The sequence below is a fragment of the Cynara cardunculus genome, unplaced genomic scaffold (assembly GCF_001531365.2).
Source record: "Cynara cardunculus var. scolymus isolate 2C unplaced genomic scaffold, CcrdV1 Un_Scaffold_3794, whole genome shotgun sequence".
Lineage (NCBI taxonomy): Eukaryota > Viridiplantae > Streptophyta > Magnoliopsida > Asterales > Asteraceae > Cynara > Cynara cardunculus.
In genome coordinates, this window is record NW_020201616.1 from 1 (window position 1) to 19,978 (window position 19,978).

The 19,978-nt window shown below is 37.2% G+C and overlaps 1 protein-coding gene across 1 annotated transcript; it reads left to right on the forward strand.

The window, feature by feature from the left end:
• Positions 1-5,182: 5,182 nt before the first annotated feature.
• Positions 5,183-7,678, forward strand: LOC112503775 (zinc finger protein 4-like). Its single transcript, XM_025107775.1, has 2 exons — positions 5,183-5,290; positions 6,657-7,678. The coding sequence occupies exon 2, from the start codon at positions 6,735-6,737 to the stop codon at positions 7,512-7,514; it is 780 nt and encodes a 259-aa protein (XP_024963543.1). The 5' UTR covers positions 5,183-5,290; positions 6,657-6,734; the 3' UTR covers positions 7,515-7,678.
• The last annotated feature ends 12,300 nt before the right edge of the window (positions 7,679-19,978 follow it).

Genomic DNA, 19,978 nt, shown 5'->3' on the forward strand with positions numbered 1-19,978 from the left:
CAATACGGTTCATTAAAACCCAATCGTTCATAAAAGCCTAATACGCTTCATTAAAGCCCAATACGGTTCATCAAATCCCAATACGGTCCATTAAAGCCCAATACGGTTCATTAAAGCAAATACAGTTCATTAAAGCCCAATACGGTTCATTAAAGCCCAATACGGTCCATTAAAGCCCAATACGGTCCATTATTTAATTATCCGCCGGAAATCCGCCGGAAAATTGTTTATATTTTATTTAAAAAAATTATTTATTTCTCTTTTAAATAAATTTTTTAATTATCCGCCGGAAATCCGCCGGAAAATTTGTTTATTTCTTTTTTAAATAATTTTTTTAATTTTCCGCCGGAAATCCGACGGTAATATTAAAGTATTTTTAAAAAATTATTTATTTTTCCGCCGGAAATCCGCCGAAAAAATGTTTACTCTTTTTTTAATAAAAAAATAAAAAAATAAAAATCCGCCGGAAATCCGCCGGAAATGTTAAATTTTTTAAAAAAATTATTTATTTTTCCGCCGGAAATCCGCCGGHAAAATGTTTAMTCTTTTTTAATAAAAAATTTAAAAATAATTCAAAATGCCGCCGGAAATCCGCCGGAATTTTTTTTTTTTTAAAAAAATATTTACTTTTCCGCCGGAAATCCGTCGGAAAAGATTAAAAGGGTTTTTGATTTTTCAAAAAAAAAATTTCTAAAATATTTTCCGGCGGATTTAATTTTAAAGAATTTTTTTTAATTTTTTTTTTAAATAATCCGCCGGAATTTATCCTTTTAAATTTTTTTTCAGTTATTAATTATTTTTTAAAGATTAATTAACAATTAATTAACAATCCGCCGGAAATCCGACGGAAAAGCAACCAGTTTAATTTTTCCGGCGGATTTCCGGCGGAAATTTCCGCCGGAAATGCCCAGTTTTCTAGTAGTGATATATATATATATATATATAGGGGAGCGATCAAATGCAAACCACTCAATTTGTACAAACCGTGCAAACCTCATTCAACCAATCATAATTTTTCATTTTGTTCATTTTTTTGTAATTATGAGAGGTTGATTAATCATTTTTATTGTGGAGGGTGTTAATCATAGATATTATCATCTTCATTATTTTAATTTTTAGAGAAATACATGAAACAGTTTCATTAATTTTAGAGAAATACATGAAACAGTTTCATTAAGTATTATATGAAACAATTTTACAACCATATATGAAACAACTTGATAACCATATATGAAACAACTTTATCAAAAAAAAGTATTATATGAAACAATTTCACAAGATTAAACAATTTCATGAAAAAATTTCATAAGATTAAACAATGAAATCGACAGATGAAGGTGGTTTGCACGGTTTACACAAATGAGGGCGGTTTTTATTTGATCACTCCTCTCTATATATATATATATATATATATATATATTTAATTATTTGAGACTGCACTCTTTGTAAGATCTTAAAATCCATCCTAAGTCACATACTTTCATTAAATCATTCGGCTCCTTAATTAATGATAGATGGGTGACCATGTTTGTTGTGTTGGCATACTGAAGAGCATCAAATGGATGATAAAATTAGACATGTGGTCGATTATTCTCAATGTAGGACTATCAACCTCATTTTTGAAGAATTTGGTGAGAAAACTAGAAATATTTGGTTGGGCCTTAATTCAAATGAGATTAATCCATTCGAAGGTGAGGAAACTAGAAATTGTAGGAAGCATGTGTACATATATAGGTCCTTGAACCAAAGACGGACTCATAATTTGTTTTAAACGATGACACTATTTGACCATAAGAAAAAAAATATAGAATTTTTTTTTCAAATGATGACATCGTTTGACTATAAGAATTAAATATACGAAATTTTTTTTCAAACGGTGGAAACGTTTGACTATAAGAAACAAATATACGGAATTTTTTCCAAATGGTGGCACCGTTTGACTTAGAAAATGATACTAACATTATTCGTACTTGGATGTCCATGAAAGACTTGGAATTTCTTGATATGAAATCCACAATTCTCGTGTTTTAATGTGACATATGACTTCCATTGCATTCGTCACCTTCGAGCCAACTAGTGGAAAAGTATCCACTTCATGAAATATTGCCAGACCACATACAACACACTATTGCAAAGTTTTGCCTATTTTTAACATGAATTATTCAAATGTACTTGATCATGAGGTGTCACGTTCATGGGAAAGGGATATTTTCATCTGTCTCTGCCAACTTGAGATATAATTCTAACCCTCCTTATATATACATACATATACATGCATGCATACATGCATGCATACATACATACATACATACATATATATACACATACATACATATACATATATATACGCATACATACATATACACATACATACATATACATACATACATACATACATACATACATACATACATACATACATACATATATATATATATATATGTTTGTGTGTGTGTCTCTGTGTGTTTCTTAAATGAGTATGTAGGAAACCAATCTTGACGAGAAGTCATTATTCTTGAAGGATATGGTTTTGAGGAGGTGATTGATTTATGCACAAACTATCTCCCTGTGAAAATTATTGACAACCCTGCAATCTCGACATGAAGGTATATAAATTTGGAGGGGATGGGATCACTGTAATGAAATCTACTGTTTCAAAATCCACGTCTCATCTCTATCTCATTAATAAAACTACGACACATCACCTTCTTATATATTTTAAATTTATTTAATTGAAGTTCACATTCTCATTAATAGATGTGTATTAATATGATTGGTGGACAAAACCGAGACGCATAAATTTGAGACCGAGATTTTTATCCACTTTTTATAGTGTCCAACCTCTTGAAAAGCTTGGACAAAAGTCCCACTGATGACCTTAAACTCACTTCAAAGGCCAAAAGCATTATCGTGGGTGTAGATGTGTGGGGAAGCATATACCATCCTCACTTAACTTATACTCATGGGTACAACCTATGGCATAGATACATGTATGCCCACATCATAGTTAATTAACCAAAGCATATAAAGCAAACGTCAAAGCAAAAAAGGGTGACGAATATTTAAAGGTGATAAGCACTAAGTTTAGTGGAATAATGTGTCTTAAGTACTTGATTGAAAGCCTGGGATTATACTAAGTTATCTTTCGTTTGTGGCAGTGCGTATATTCACATTATTGTATGTAAAGCTACTGTGTCATGTGTAACTGAGTCTCCTCTTTTGAGATGTAGCTTTTACAATAATGTAATAATATATGTGTTGAGGAATAAAGGTGAGTTAGATGATGGTGGGTTGCTTGCGGTTTGGGGACCATGCTACTCCTAGAGCGCACTTTAGGGACATCGATAGCCGAATCTATGTCTTGGACAGGCACCCATGCGACCTGAACGTGCACACTCCAACCTTGTACTTTTACTTTCTTCTTGTTTCTTGTTTAGGTTTTGTGGTTTGTATCACGTGCATATTAGGTGTATGTTGCATATATTTTATTAAATACCTTATTGAACTGAGTGTTTTTTTGTCAATCGAAGTACAGCTTAAACCTTTCTAGTTTGAATTTTAGGTTAAAAAAAAACTAATTACACTTGTCATATTTGTTCATGTTAAGTCGGGTTTTTCATTCAATATTATAAAATTGGTTTTTTTAGGACGTGTAGCACGATTATCGGATGTTTTAAAAAGTACTTGACGAGAGTCTATAAGTTTATAGAACTAACAACTGGATTAAAAATGTTGATATATATATATACACACATAATCGGAGAGAAGACATGAACATACATTAAATAAAGTTAAAAATGCAACTAAATCTGATGTATCTTAATTTCATTGACAGGATACATCATATAAAATGAAGTTACAATAATTTGTCAGGATTAAATTACACCACCTAACAAGTTCTAGAGTATATAAGATACAACTAAGCTGATATGACAAATTTACTTTTTGGGTCTTATTAGATCGTCCTGAATTTTTTTTGTAACGCCATCATATACATTTTTCATGTTATAAACCTAAAATCATATTAAGTTGTAGATTAAAATGCTCAATAATACTAAAAAAACCTATTTTTTGTAGTGATTTCACAAGAACGTTGATTTTCTTATAGTAAAAGCTATTTATTTCCCACAAACACTCGATATGGAGGATGGGCTTATGAAACATATATATATATGTAGAGAGAGAGAGGGGTTGGTTATTATACAACCCATGACATTTGTGCAACCAATACAACCCAATCTCAACCGTCCATTTCATTTGATTAATATGTGATTTCATAGAAGTTTTGAATGTTTTCTAATATAAAGTATTGATCATAATTAATGAATCTTATTCATCTTCCATAAATATTCAAATCATAATAAATAAACTCCCATCATTTTCATAAATATTTCAATTTATTGGGTTGCATTAGTTATACAAATGCAACACTCTCTCTCTATATATATACACACAAACACACACACACACATATATATATATATATATATATATATATATATATATATGCTATCACTGCTACCTCCAACAGTTTTATTAATTTCAATAAAGTGAAATTTATTAAAAAGCTGGTAACATAAAAATGATGAAGTTATGTTATATGTTTTAGAAGTGTATAAGTACCAAGTAGTAACAGTAATAAATAGTAATAATAAACCAGCACACGGATAATGTTGGATGAAGTTATATTTCTGAATCTAAGATGGTCATTAATGGCTTTTTTAGATACCTGTGCTTCATCCAACGTTAGCCATTGGTGTAAATAAATATTATGAAGTGGGTGTGTTTTGTTTGGTTGTGCTGGTGTCATCCAGGAAACCATTTCTTATAGTCGTGAGAGGCAGCAGCTAACTATTGGGCTTCGGGAAGGGCAACAAGCACAGGAAACATTGTTTCAATTACTTAATATATATATATATATATATATATATATATATGTTATTATCAGTGGATACAAACCTAGTATTCATCAAATTCAAGTTTGGTGTCTCGAAGTATTGTTATACGTCTTTAGTCAAGTTTGGTGTCATATTTAATATCTATACGGGCTTTCTTTATCTTTTTGTTTTCCTTTTTAGCCTTCGAGTGAACATCTTGACGTCCCACCAATGCCCCACACCTCCACTCTCTACTTCACTTTCAAACATCAAATCTCACCTTTTTTCATCAATTTCAGCATTCTCGTCTCTACCTTCGTATGTTCTGAACAGGGGGAAGAGAAGACCATGATTTGGTCCTAGGTAGCATAGTAAAAGGAGCTGAGTGCACCAAAGCTGGCTCAAAGCAACTGGTCAGTACTCTTCTTGCTTAACTTTCTCGTATGGTTCTCTTACATTCTGCTTTACATATGTTCTTTATCATCTCTTTAACACTTGCGTTCTTTTAAACTACTGACTGTGCCAAGGGAGCGCAGGAAATGATTCTAAATAGGATATCATAGTCTTCTTAACACCTTTGGTTATCTGTTTCGGATGATTGAGATCCTGTAGTTGATATGTGTCGATTTACGTTGTATGAAAAGATTTGAATTTGAAAGCTAGTACTTTCAAAATGACAGAAATTCACTACGAATTAGAGAAGTCATGAGAAAATCAATATTCAACATTTGAAGTGGCTATAAGTTTAGTTGGGGATTCCCAGAAAGATATCTAGACTTTATGTGTGAAATCACTTCACATGATGAAGTTTGATAGAGTTAGCAGCATCCACTGGGTCACTTGGTGCCTCATAAGGCATTAGGTGTCAAGTTTGAATTCATTGAGGTGATATCAATTCTTTTAGAAGCTCTTGTTCCCGTTACTCTGAAGGATTAAAGTTTGTGAGAGCCATTTGGAGGGGGCACATTTCATGGATCTCATGGACTAATATTGGGTTAAAGATGTAGGATACAAGATTTAGAGAAAAAGAGTTTGGTAGATTTGGCTGGTCTTGTTTATTATAGTGATTGGCATGAAACAGATCAATTCTGGTTATGTATGGCTGCCGCTAGATCAATTCCTGCCCCTATTAGGCATGATGGGGCAAGAGTAAAGGTAAGCCTATTTGTAAGATACAGTAGTAAATGATTTGAAATATGTTGGAAGATGTCCAACAGTGGACTTGTTGATGTGGTTGATGATTATTGACAAGCTTACATTGGGTATGAAAAGCACATGCCATGTTGATATGGCAGATAGTTTACTACAAATTGTAATGTGTTTACACATTTCTTATGGATCGTCTTATTTATATGTTCTCTGTAATGTATACTTTCTTAATAACCTTTGATCAAATGCTACTCATTTATCATCAAACCTAAGTAATAGAAAAAGGGGGTATACTTTCTCTATTCTGGGATAAAGCGCATGTATGATTGTCCAACAAAATAAGGTTCTTGAAGGGCTTTAACATGATCTTACCAGAAATCAATCTAACTAGGACTCATCTGGGTGAGCATTATGCATCTGTATGGCTGGTGCATCATAGATTGCTTTCCAGTAAAGACTATCACATCATATGTTGGGCAAACTGGGTATATGTCTCTTTCATTTGCCATGAAATGGAGCTTCCTGGTGTCTTAGTTCTTGATTTGTTGGATGGTTATACAATTCTCATTATATATTGATTATCATAACATAAAACCTTTACTAAATGATTGAACATTGCTAATCACGCAGGTAAAAGGATTTAATCAGAATAGTCAACTGCGCCACTGTTGAAAGACTTGTGAAGTTATCAACAAGTTACTCTTTGCTATGATGTTATCAAAAAGCATAGATCTGGAACTCGAAGTCCAAGAAGATGATGACTCAGACATCAGCAGCCAGGTTGATTCCAACATATCAGTTCAAAATACCTTCCCATCACGGGTCACCGACAGCCTCAAGATACCGAAAACATCCCAGACGACTTATGATCCTATTTCCCTTGAGTTGAGTCTATCCTTTAACTCGAACACCGAGAAGTTTGAACCAAGAAATTCTATGGGGAGTTCAATATCGACGACAAGTAAAAGCACAAATGAAATAGAATCTCAAACAACCCCAGGAACCCTCCCTAGAGTTTTTCCTTGCAACTATTGCCAGAGAAAATTCTTCAGCTCCCAGGCTCTTGGAGGACACCAGAACGCACACAAAAGAGAGAGGATGCTGGCAAAGCGAACAATGAGGATGGGTATTTTCTCAGAGAGGTATGCTGGCCAGCTTGCAACTTTTCCTTTGCATGGAACTTCGTTAAGATCTCTTGAAATCAAAGCTCACTCGTCACAGCACCAAACATTCGTGCCTCCAGTGATGAGGATGCCACCAGTAATTAGCAGCATGTCTCCAAGACATGCAATTGGATTTATGGGATTGGCTATACACGTGGAGGATGATGGACATGATCAGCTGCTGTGGCCCGGAAGCTTCCGTCAGGTGGCAGCAACAGGCGCTGGTGTTGATTCACTGGCAGAAACATCAGAAATGAATACCATGGAAGGATTCCGACAAGTTTATGATGGCCATGCCACACCAGATCTTACTTTGAGACTTTAATTTTAGCTTTTCGTTTCTTTTCATTAAAATTTATTACTTCTCTGAAATTATTGTTTGTACAGTTAATTATGACTAGGCCATTGCTGCAAGTTGGCGTTCTTGCATTGTTTATTGTACGGTCCTAAACTTTGTGTTGATATAGAGGAGCTTTGCAAGGATTGTTGGAGATGGTGTTATGGCTTCTACTTGATGGTTTATTATTTTTATCCAATCCCCTCCTTCCGCGTTTCTGTTGGATGTTATATGTTTCTTGTTGGTATATTTCGGGTATGTTGAGAAATCACAATAGAGAACTTCGACAAGAATTTGAGATCACATAGAGAATCGTTTTCCCTATACAATAATTTGATCCTAATCCGCCTGAATTACATGAAATTTGTTCAGGATAATCTTAATTCACACATTTGATTTAGGCATAAATCAAAAGCTTATAAACAAACACAAATTGTGGCATCTTGTACATTGAAGTCGAGAATGAATGTATTAAAGTGATCAATCACCATAATCAATTGAGCAATTATTGGATGGTTACAAAGTGGTATATGCCACCACAAGGGTGGTCCATGATTGGTTTGAGCTTGACTCCAAAGGTCAAAAGTACCCGGAGGTCTCAGATTCAAATACAAGAAGGAATAAAAATCCCCTTGTAGCCATGGAGGTTCAAATGCGGTGACTCCGGACTACAAAAAAAAGTGGTATATGCCCTAATGTCCAGAAGGTGAATCATCTTCTGTACAAGTCTTCTTAACTTAGTTATGAAGGTGATTTGTCTTTTGAACTAGTTAAGAAGGTGATTTGTCTTCTAAACTAATTGGTTTAGAAAGTGATTTAACTATCTGGACTTAGAAATTTGTCTTCTAAACTAATTGGTTTAGAAAGTGATTTAACTATCTGGACTTAGAAATTTGTCTTCTAAACTAATTGGTTTAGAAAGTGATTTACCTTCTGAACTATCTAGATTTAGAAATTTCATAAAGCTTATTGTTTTCTTAACCAGACTCAAGCATATGCCTTTTGAATTCATACTTAAGTCATTTCAAAAAGCATATTGATTTCTAAATCTGACTCATACTATTAGAGAGAATGATTTCCTTGATTGATTAAACACAATACAATCATTTAAATATACAACATATGGGCCATGGGCCAAACACTATACGGGCTAATAAACTAAGCCTAATATATAATGTGATCTGCTAACATCCCCCTGCAGTTGGAACGTCCGAATTGCGAACGTTCAAACTGGATTTGAAATCCAAAAATAGAGAATGAGATAGCCCCTTCGTGAAGATGTCTGCGTACTGAGAGCTCGAGGGGAAATGGAGGACCCGAACATGACCAATAGCAACTTTGTTACGAACAAAGTGAATATCAATCTCTATATGCTTTGTACGTTGGTGCTGAACTGGATTGGACGACATGTATACCGCATTGACATTATCACAGTAGACGATTGTGGCTTTCGTGGGCGGTCGGTGGAGCTCGCGAAGTAAGTTACAGATCCAACTTGTTTCAGCGACGGTGTTCGCGACTCCATGATATTCGGCTTTAGCACTAGAACGGGAGATAACACCTTGACGTTTGGATGACCAAGACACAAGATTATCTCCCAAGAAAACGCAGTATCCGGACGTGGATCGTCGAGATGCCGGACATCCCCCCCAATCTGCATCAGAGTTAGCTGTAAGTTCGGATAAAGGGGATACATGAATCTGAAGGCCATGGTTTAGAGTGCCTCGAATGTATCGAAGTATGAGTTTTAGAGCATGAAAATGTGGCTCTCGAGGATCATGCATATAGAGGCAGATTTGCTGAACGGCGAATGCTATATCCGGTCGTGTGAAGGTGAGATACTGAAGAGCTCCGGCAAGGCTACGGTACAGGGTGGGGTCACGAACGGGTGGGCCATCAGCATTAAGCTTATGACCTGTTTCAGCCGGATTGCGCGACGGATTACAGTTACCCATGTTTGCGCGTTCAAGGATCTGAGAGGCATACTGCTGCTGAGATAGAAATAGACCTGTAGATGATCGCGAAGCAGAAATTCCCAAAAAAAAATTAAGTGCCTCGAGATCCGTCATAGCAAACTCACGACCAAGTAGGGTGATGATCTGGTGAAGGAACTCTGTGGATGAGGCCGTCAAAATGATATCGTCAACATATAGAAGAAGATACGCAGTGGCCGGAGGAGAGTGGTATATAAACAGTGACGTATCAGTGTGACTGTGCTGAAACCCGAGCCGAAGGGCATATTGAGCAAACCGATGGTACCACGCACGTGGAGCCTGTTTAAGGCCGTACAAAGAGTGCTGAAGATGGCACACGTGATCCGGAAAACGTGGACCTCGGAAGCCCGGTGACTGATGCATGTATACAGTCTCCTAAAGGTGACCGTGAAGAAACGCATTCTTCACGTCTAGCTGATGGATCGGCCAAAGTTGAGAGACCGCAATACTGAGGACAGTACGAATGGTGGCCGGTTTTACAACCGGACTAAAAGTTTCATCACAGTCTATCCCCTGCTGCTGACTGCGACCATTGGCCACAAAACGGGACTTGTAGCGAGAAAGCGAGCCATCTGCATTAAACTTGTGGCGAAAGAGCCACATGGACCGAACCATGTTGACCCGGGGGGTCGAGGGACAAGTTTCCAAGTCATGTTCCCGAGAAGAACATGATATTCCTCGTCCATGGCCTTTCGCCAGTGAGGATCCTGTAATGCCTGTAAATGGGACCAGGGTAACGGGGTGATGGAGGTGGTATGAAGATTGAGTCGTTGAGTGGGTTTAACGATACCACTTTTAGCTCGGGTGGTCATGGGGTGAGACGAGCGAGTAGTGGATGGAATCGCACTCGACGGAGGAGAGGGAGGGGGTGAATGGCGCCATCGATGTGGGCCGAGGCGTGAGGTGGGGAGTGAGGGGCAGGTGTAGGTGGGATAGGCGGGGCGTGATGGGTGGCCGAATTGGTGGGGGTAGGTTCAGCCGTAGGAGGGGTTGGTGGGGCGGGAAGCGGATCAAGAATGTCACGCATAATGGGAGACGGTTCCGATGGATCGTCGAGAAAAGAGTAAGAAGGGGGGTTTGTCGGAGTGACCAAGCCAAACGGAAGAATTGTCTCATTAAAGACGACGTGACAAGAAATGATGATGCGTTTGGTGGAGAGGTCAAGGCACCGAAATCCCCTATGATGAGATGGGTAGCTAAGGAAGACACAAGGAGAGCTCCTAGGGGCTAATTTGTGAGAGGTGGTGAGGTGAGGGTAGCAAAGACAGCCAAATATGCGGAGATGAGAGTAGGAATGATGTTTTTGAAACAACTGGTAGTGAGGGGTTTCAAAGTTGATGGTTGTGGAGGGAAGGATATTTAGGAGATGGGTAGCCATATTGAGGGCTTCGACCCAATAGGTGGGAGGGAGATGAGCATGGAAAAGGACGGTACGAACCACATTGTTGATGGTTCGAAGCATATGTTCCGACTTTCCATTTTGTTGGGACGTGTGAGGACATGAGAAACGGAATTGGATACCTTGGAAGGAAAAAAAGTTGTGAAATAATTGATTATTATATTCACCATCGTTGTCGCATTGAAAAAAATTAATGGTTGCGTTAAATTGGGTTTTAACAAGATGGAAAAATTCATGAAATTTATTGAAAACGTTAGACTTATGTTTGAGAGGATAAACCCACAAGTAATGAGTAAAGTGATCTAAGAAAATAACATAGTAATGCAATCCACTAATGCTAGAGATGGGTGACGTCCAAACATCGGAGTGAATTATTTCAAAAGTATGAGAAACAACGGAATTAGAAACGAAAAACGGAAGCTGAACATGTTTTCCAAGTTGACAAGAATTGCAAAGAACACTAGTTTTATCACTATGACAAGAAATAAAATTATTTGAAACTAATGACTTCAAGACTTGATCGTTGGGATGACCGAGCCGTTGATGCCATGTGGAGTGAGCTGTCGAGAGAAGCACTTGTGGGTTGGAGGGGTTGACTGGGTAGAGGGGACCGTCGCTATCACATCGGATTAGAGGGCGCTTGGTCTTGTAGTCCTTAACAGTAAAACCAAAACTGTCAAACTCAATAGAAGTTTTATTTTGACGAGTAAATTGACGGACATATAKAAGATTTTTTATAATAGTGGGAGATATGAGGATATGTCTAAGATGCAAAGGACGGTACGGGTTTGTGATGGGAAAAAGGGGCATGTCCGGTGTGCTTTACAGGCATTTTGGATCCATTACCGACAAGGATAGAACGAGTATCATGAGTTTCAAGAACAGATTTTAGAATACCTGAGTTTGCGTGGACGTGGTCGGTTGCCCCGGTGTCCATGTACCAATCTGTGAAGCCCGGGTCGTTTAGAGACATCAAGTTGAACAACTCCGGGAGAGACGTAGCTTGATCCGGTGGGGCCCAAGTCCACGGGGGAGTGGCGGCGGCAGTCGATTGGCTGCTGTCCGTAGCTGCAGAAACTTAGACCGCCGGGCTGTATGGCGGTGGCGCTTGCCACGGTTAAGCGGGTCGGTTGTGGTGGGCCGGTTGTGGCGACGGGGCAGCATGCAGTGGATCGAGCAACCCAGTAGTTGGCTGCTGCCAGTAGGCGTGTGGTAGCTGTTGTTGGCGGGGCTGGTTTGACTGACTCGGCGGCGGTGGCAGGATGTACATCCAACCATAGCGTGGCTGATTCGGCGGCTATCGGCGGCGACCTTGCTACTAGTGGCGGTCGTTCCGACGGCCATTCCCACGATTTCCTCCGTTATTTTTCACGTGGAGGACGGTGGACAATGAGGAATGGTCGGTGTGAGGCATAACGGGTGTTGGGCGTATTTGAGCCATTCTTTGTTCTTCCAAAAGAAACATGGAACGAGCTTCAAAAAAAGTTGGAAGAGGAGAACGGTACCTTATGATATTGGCCACCGAATCGAACTTCGAGGAGAGTCCGTTGATTGTGCAGATCACAAGGTGTTTGTTGGGTATTGTGGAGTCCGGATTGAGATTCGCAAGAAGATCAACAAGTCCCTTGATTTTGGTGCAATAAGCGGTGACAGAGAGATCGCCCATCACAATGTTGCGTAGCTCGCTATCGATTTGCATGGATTTGGCATCTTTGTTGTCACGAAAGAGAGTCTCGAGATTGTTCCATACTTGAAGCGCGGCCGAGTCTTTCTTCAACACCATTTGGAGAAGGGATTGTGAGATCGATCCGTAAATCCAAAGTTTTACGATTGAATCCACCTTTTTCCATTCTGCGTCTGTGGGTTTAGGAGTAGAGTCGTCGATGTGATCGATGACGTCAAAAGCAAAACAATGGGTGGAGAAAAGTTCTCTCCACGCATCATAATTGAGACGTTCGAGTTCAAGAATGAGAGAAACGTAGGTTTTGATATTCATTATACCGAAAACCTTGTTTGGGAGAGTTTGATTGACGGACATGTTTGAAGGGAGGCAACAACGATTGAGGAGGAGGAGGAGGCGGCGATGGGAGGCGTGGCCGGCCCTAGATCACCGAAAGAGAGGAAGAATTGAGGAGGTAGAGAGGAATTAGGAAGGAGAGAATGATTTCCTTGATTGATTAAAACACAATACAATCATTTAAATATACAACATATGGGCCATGGGCCAAACACTATGCGGGATAATAAACTAAGCCTAATATACAATGTGATATGCTAACACATACATGAGCCTTCTGAATCAAGACTTAGTATTTTGACTCCAAACCATTTCCTTTGACCACGGTTAGCGGCACTGTTGCCCCTTGGACCATACTATGAGTGCTTCCTCTAGGACCTCGCTAGTGTGCATGCTAGGTTCTAGCTAGCTTATACAAGTGTGTACTCTACACCTCGTAGTGTGTATTATAGCTTAACTATGAACCTTTTTATTCTCTTGTGAATCCAATTACATAAAATGGTCTGATAATTTACTAATAATAACATTTCTCATATATTTCTCATTATTATGTCAGGTTTAGGGTTGTTGAAAACTTTGTTATTTGCTGGATTGTTCTCCAAAAATCAAAAGATTTATGGCTTTTTTTGGATTGATGTCGGTGCAAGTGATGTATAGGCATATAGAAAGATGAATGGAAGAAAAATGGTAATTTATACTCCATTTTGACGTCCCATATCAAGAAGGCGCTGAATCGAGTTAACCAACTAGGCATATCGAATCTTGAGCCTATGCCATCATACCATGTGATCTTGCTATTGGCAGGATCATAGGTGAGGACCATGTTTAGTGTACCGAAGTTCCAAGTCATGCAATTGTGTTTTTTGCTATTATGTCATTCTTTCTATAACTGTGGCCAAGGAAAAAAGAGAGAGATTGTGCCAAACAATAGTGACACATGTCATGATCACATGCATGATCACGAATGAGGTACAAGGTATAAAAACGACTTCATCTTATCATCTAGAGTTATCTCAGTATTTTTGGATGCTAAGCATTATCATGGAGATATTCAGGGGTTTGAAGCAAAAAAGAAAGGATCTCTTTGGAGGCGAAGGTGGTAGTTGTGTATCATTTATTAAGGGATTCATTTCCTTTTATTCTGTTGAGAAAAAATGTTGTTTGGTTGTCGTTAGCTTCTTTTATTTGATGTTATCCTTCACTATAGTCATGAGTTAAACACTTTATGTTTAGGGGGAAGGATGGATTTATATTCTATTTGACGAATATATGATTGTTACCTTTTCTTAGCTTGAAATCATGTTGGTTGAATATGTGTATCTTGTTCTTAGTATTTTGCTACATTGACTATCTTGCTTTGCATTATTGTTGCATTTCCTTTTAGAGGAATTGGTTGTCCAACAAGATAAAATATACTTGAACCTAGGATGAGATATCGTACGAGGATATAGCAAGTACGGCTAAGCTTTGTGTTTTGCAAATCGTATGCTTAATGAGTTTAAATTAATATTTTTTAATCAAAAACTACCTCAAAATGCCACTTAGGCAACAAATGAAAATTGTTGCCCTAGAGGGGTTTATATGTTGCGTAAGGCTTAGGCAACAAACCCATGTTGTCTAAGCAGTGTTGCCTTCTCAATTTTGCATAAGAACCAATGCGAACAGAATATGTCCAACACACAAAAGGTTATGTTGCCTAAGTAAAAAACATATGTTGCGTTAGATATCAGCGTAGGCAACATACTTTATCTTCATATGTTGCCTTAGATATCAACTTAGACAACATACTCTATTTTCATATGTTGCCTTAGATATCAACTTAGACAACATACTCTATCTGAATATGTTGCCTAAGATATCAACTTAGACAACATACTCAATTTAGATATGTTGCCTATGAACTGTAATTAACATAATATAAAAAAAATTAGGCAACATTTATATTGTTTAATTGTTGCCTAAGATTTTTGTGTACCATGATGCAGTTTTTTTTTGCACACTTTCTACAAATGAATCTCAAACAAGTATACAAACAACCAAATGTTTTATACAAACAACTTTTATAACCAAACAAAATTAATAAGTTCAATAATTTAAAGATAATTTTTTTCCTAAGTAAGTCTAAAAGTAGGCAACAAGTTCAATAACACAAAATTAAAAACTTAACCTAAAGCGTGAGAGGTCGGGGTTGTTGTGTTAGAGTTTGAATCACGAGCACCCAACATAGTCATCAACGATTGTATCATCTTTCTTTACTCGACGGCTTCCTTTTTTTGCCTCATGTTGTCCCTCTTTTAACAAGCGAATCACCTCGTCACGCTCAACAAGTTGTTGCCGCAAATCTTCCTCGTCAACTGTAGATACCGGCTTAGAGAATCCCTTCGCCAGTCCTCTCATCCTCGCAGGTCGAACCGCCAAGCTACTCATACCTCGAACAACCGTACCTACCGACGGACCAACAATTTGCTCGATGATTGATATTTCTTTTTCGATTGGGCAATGAATTGGAGGCCCAGTGGATTCCGGAGTGCCATCAGAAACGTTCTTAATCTTCTCAATCTCCTCCTCAACAAGTTTCTGTAAATACGATTCAAACAATTGTTTTGATTACAATTATATATTTTCCGTCAATCATCCCTCATTAATGAGTTGAAATGGTAAAAAAAACTACATTAATGTGTTTTTATATTTTTAAAGGTTTGGAAAAGTTGGAACGAAAATGGGATAAAAGAATATTTTTTGACAGCTTTGTGAGATTATGGTATTTCGAGCATATATCACTCGTCCGAGCTCAGATTTTAAGTGATTAAAGATGATCTGGAAAGCTAACAAACGGTCCTACAACTTTTAAGTTTTGAGTTTCTGTAAATTCAGGCTAAATCTAAGCTAAAACGGGTGTCAAAGATGAAAAAGTGATGCTGGACAACAAAGGAAAAGAATATACAAATCATGATCACACGAAAACGAAAGTTCAAGTTTACTTACTTTACGGTCTTTACTTGTAGTGGTCTCGGAAATTGTACCGAGGTAAAGAGCCACATGTCCGGTAGCCTCAAGGTTGTTAGCCCTAAACAAGAACAAAGTTGGTCTCGATTTGTGTTCGATCCTATTTTTTGACAACCTTGCTTCCGTCATTCTCTATGATTTATTCTACAACATGAGAAACATTTATTTTACAATCTAAACTCAAAAAAAAAATTAATTACTTACTCATTAAATACCTTCCATGTTTCTTTCTTAAAAAGCGTGCACAAAATATCCCATTGATCTAGCCAATGTACAAAGTTCTTTGGGATTAGGAGATGGCCTTACTTCTTATATAATGTGTGGCAATCAGTTTTCCACCTATTGTATGAGTGGTGCGCAGTTAGGTGGATCCAATCAAATAATGCGTCACCCGGAGCTTCATTCCAATCAATCTCAAAGAAAACCTAAAAAGCGAATACAAATCAAAATGAAATAAAAAGTTAAGCATTATTAATTAATAAGACATAAATAATAAAAAAAAAAACTAGCAATAAAAATATACTTACGCTAAGTTGATCAACCACAATCTTGAGTTCGTCTTGTGGAAGTTTTAAATAACTATCGGTCAACATTGGAATATGCTCACGAACAATGCTCTCGATTTGCTTTGCGATCCTACAAAAGTCATAGTTCTACAACACATGCGACCTCATGGAAACAAATTCTATTATCAATTAAACCTTGTGGGTTATAGTTCAATTTCTCATAAATGATTCTTGAATCAAAATTAAGAATCTGATATAATCGTTAATCAAATAATCTTCAACAAAGTAACGATGTCACATGATAAATCACAATCGAAACAAATTCCAAAAATTCAACATAGAAAGTTACCATTTCACCAAAGTGATGGGAAATACATGATGTATCATGTTCATGGAGTAGACATGTATGTACAAATACATGTCCAAGTATCCCAAAAATATAGAAATATGTACCTCTTACATATAAGATCCTCAAGTAAGTTCATCGACATGGGTGTTTGGATTACCACCAAATTGAAGAGTCACTACGATATACAATACATGTTAGAATTTACACATAGTAAATTCATAATAATCTAAGTCTAACACCCTTTTGGACCTTCTCTATAACTTAACCTTGAAATCTACTTAATCCTAGTGGGATTATGGGACAAGGCTAGAGGTTGACGAGGAAGTTAAATAAAATAACAAAACCTAAACTAGGCTGCATAATACAACACTTTTACAACTACGTTTTTTTGGCATATTTCCTTTACTTAGAAGTCAAACTAGGTGCTCGTTTCCAAAATAAAGTTATAGGCCTATCTCATATGATTCAATTCATTCTGGGTTCACTCTATTTGGAGCAAGTACCAACAATATAAGAATTGTCGATCCTCTCTCTGATTGATTTGATGATAATCCCTTTTACCTTATACGAAGTATTTATGTTTCTGCTTTTCAGTTCCAGCGATCATCACTGAGTCTGTTCAGTGATCGCTGAAGAACTTGTAATGTAAATCCAATCAGCGACATCGATACTTCAAGAAGACAAAACTCACACCAAAGAACCTTCAGCGAAAGTCGAAGACTGAAACTGAAGATTAGAGACTGGTGAGTACGTGATCTGAAGCAGTATTCAGTGATTACAACTTTGTCTACATATGTGTGAAGACTTCCCAAGCCTTAGCGAATGCTGAAGAAACCTTCAGGTTATTCCAGCATTGAACGATCAAAAGAAGCTTGTTGAGCACGATTGTTTTTGTCTTGTCCTTATACACACAAAGAACAAACTCATACCCTTTCTAAAAGATAGTACGGTATGGAGCCGATTAGTTGACTCTATTACCTACCAACTTTGTGAAAGGATGTTTGCTCATGAATAGGCTTTTGTACTACTCACCGTAGCAAAGGACAAGTCTTTCTCTAAAGGCTTGACACATGTTCTAACCCTACCACGTTGCATTAAATGTGTATTTAATGCAATGGGTATAAATAGATGTCTTCTATCTTCATGCAGAGATACTCCAAACTCTAAACTTACTTACGCTTAAGTAAAAGAACACACATATCTAAGAACACAATACGCTCATCTTCAAGAGCAAGTTAGAATCTCTTTGTTGTATTCTAAATAGTTCTCTCCCAAATAGAAGTTACTTTCTTCTAAGTCTTTAACAACAAATCTTTTCTTTATTTGCTAAGAATTAGTGTGTAACTTTAGATTTTTCAGATAGGTTTTATTTACCTTATCTTTACGTAAACAATCTTGTAAAATCTGTATTGATCCTTCTTTATCAATATATATATTTTAAATTTGAAAAGTTTACTGTGTTTATATTCATCCCCCCCTTCTACAAACTGTTATACACATTTTGTAGACCCTAACGGGACCAACAAATGGTATCAAAGTAGTGTATTCTCTATTCTAGTTGTTTAGTTGTTTTCTGCATTATATTATCTTCTTCTATAGATAATCTTATTGCTTTCAAATGGCTTTACAAAACATAAACACACACTTTCAAGATAATGGCTCCTAGATAAGCCTCCCCATTTTATCCGAGACAACTTTATTCTTTGGAAAAATCAGATGTCCCTCTTTCTGAAATGTGTGGATCCTGAAATTTCACACTACATAGAAAATGAATCATAAGTTCCATATGCTATTTCTCCGGCTGTTCCTAAAACAGCTACGACTACCGCGATTCCTGAATGGCAGATTCTAAAGCTCTCTCATCAATGCAGTGAATAAAGACAAGAAGAAGATAGCTATAGACACTCATGCAAGGTCTATAATAGCTATGTCTTTTCCTCATGAGGTTTATTACTCTGTGATGAAACTCAAAACCTCTAAGGCCATGTGGGACACTTTATGTGTTCAATATGAAGGAACCTCTTAAGTACAAGAATCTAGGAAGATCAATCTAGTAAGTCAATATGAAAGCTTTCTCTATGGAAAGACTGAGACATTGTCTGAAGTAAATCAACGTTTTAACTGTATTCTTATTGATTTAAAAACTGTAGGCATGGAATATTCTAATTCTGAAACTTTAACTAAGTTTCTAGAATGTCTTCCTAAATATTGGGATACTTATTTCACGTGTCTCAAGATGTCCAATGACATGTCCTCTCTCTCTCTCTTAGCACTCTTTACGGGATCTTGCTCAATCATGAGCAATCTCGTCAGTTGAAAAGAAATATGATCAAAGATTCCAAGGAAATGAAGAGCTCTACTTTAGTTCTAATCTCTGAAGAAGCTTCAGCTAAAATCCCATTCTCTTCTTTTTCTTTTTCTTTTTCTCTTCTTCCTGTTGTTATTACTGAGTTAGATTCTACTAACTCTGAGGATGTATCAGAATCTGATCTTGCAGATTTTGATGAATCACTGGCGTTATTAACTAAATCTTTTAGGAGATTCGCCAATAAAAGTAACTTCCGCAGATCTCCTTCGCTGACCATAGAGAAAAGGCCAAAGTCTGATAAGATAGACAAGGCTTCAGCGATATGCTACAACTGTCACTGCACAGGTCACTTTGCTGGTGAATGTAGATCCAAGAAGGCTGCGACGCCATCTTCAAAAACCCCATCCTCCTTCAAATCCATGAAGAAAGAAATTACAACGACATATAAAGACAATCAGATAAGTTAGACACATGGGACCCACCCCATGTGTAAAAAACATGGCTAGATAAAAATCCCTTCCCAAGGGACCTCCATGAACAACCAATGAAGATAAAATGAAGGAAGCACTTCCATGTGAAGAAAAAAACTACAAGTTACAAAGGAGAGGATACAAGTTACAAGGGGGAAGAGATAAGAAGAAAAAGATGTATATATAGATAGGAGAGGAAAGGAAGGAGGAACAGAACCTATGTCGTTGTAATTTCTTTCTTCATGTACTTTGCTACCATGAAATAAAAACCTCCATAAAGTGTTCATGTTGTATATGTTTTAGCCTTTTCTTATCAATCAATATTTCCTGTCTATATTCTCCTCTTTGTTCATCCTGAAAATCGATTACTGGATTAGAAGAACTTGCAGAAGAAATTTCCAAT

Excerpts from the sequence above, each read along its gene's own strand:
- LOC112503775 (XM_025107775.1), top strand. The coding sequence starts at position 6,735 with ATGATGTTATCAAAAAGCATAGATCTGGAACTCGAAGTCCAAGAAGAT.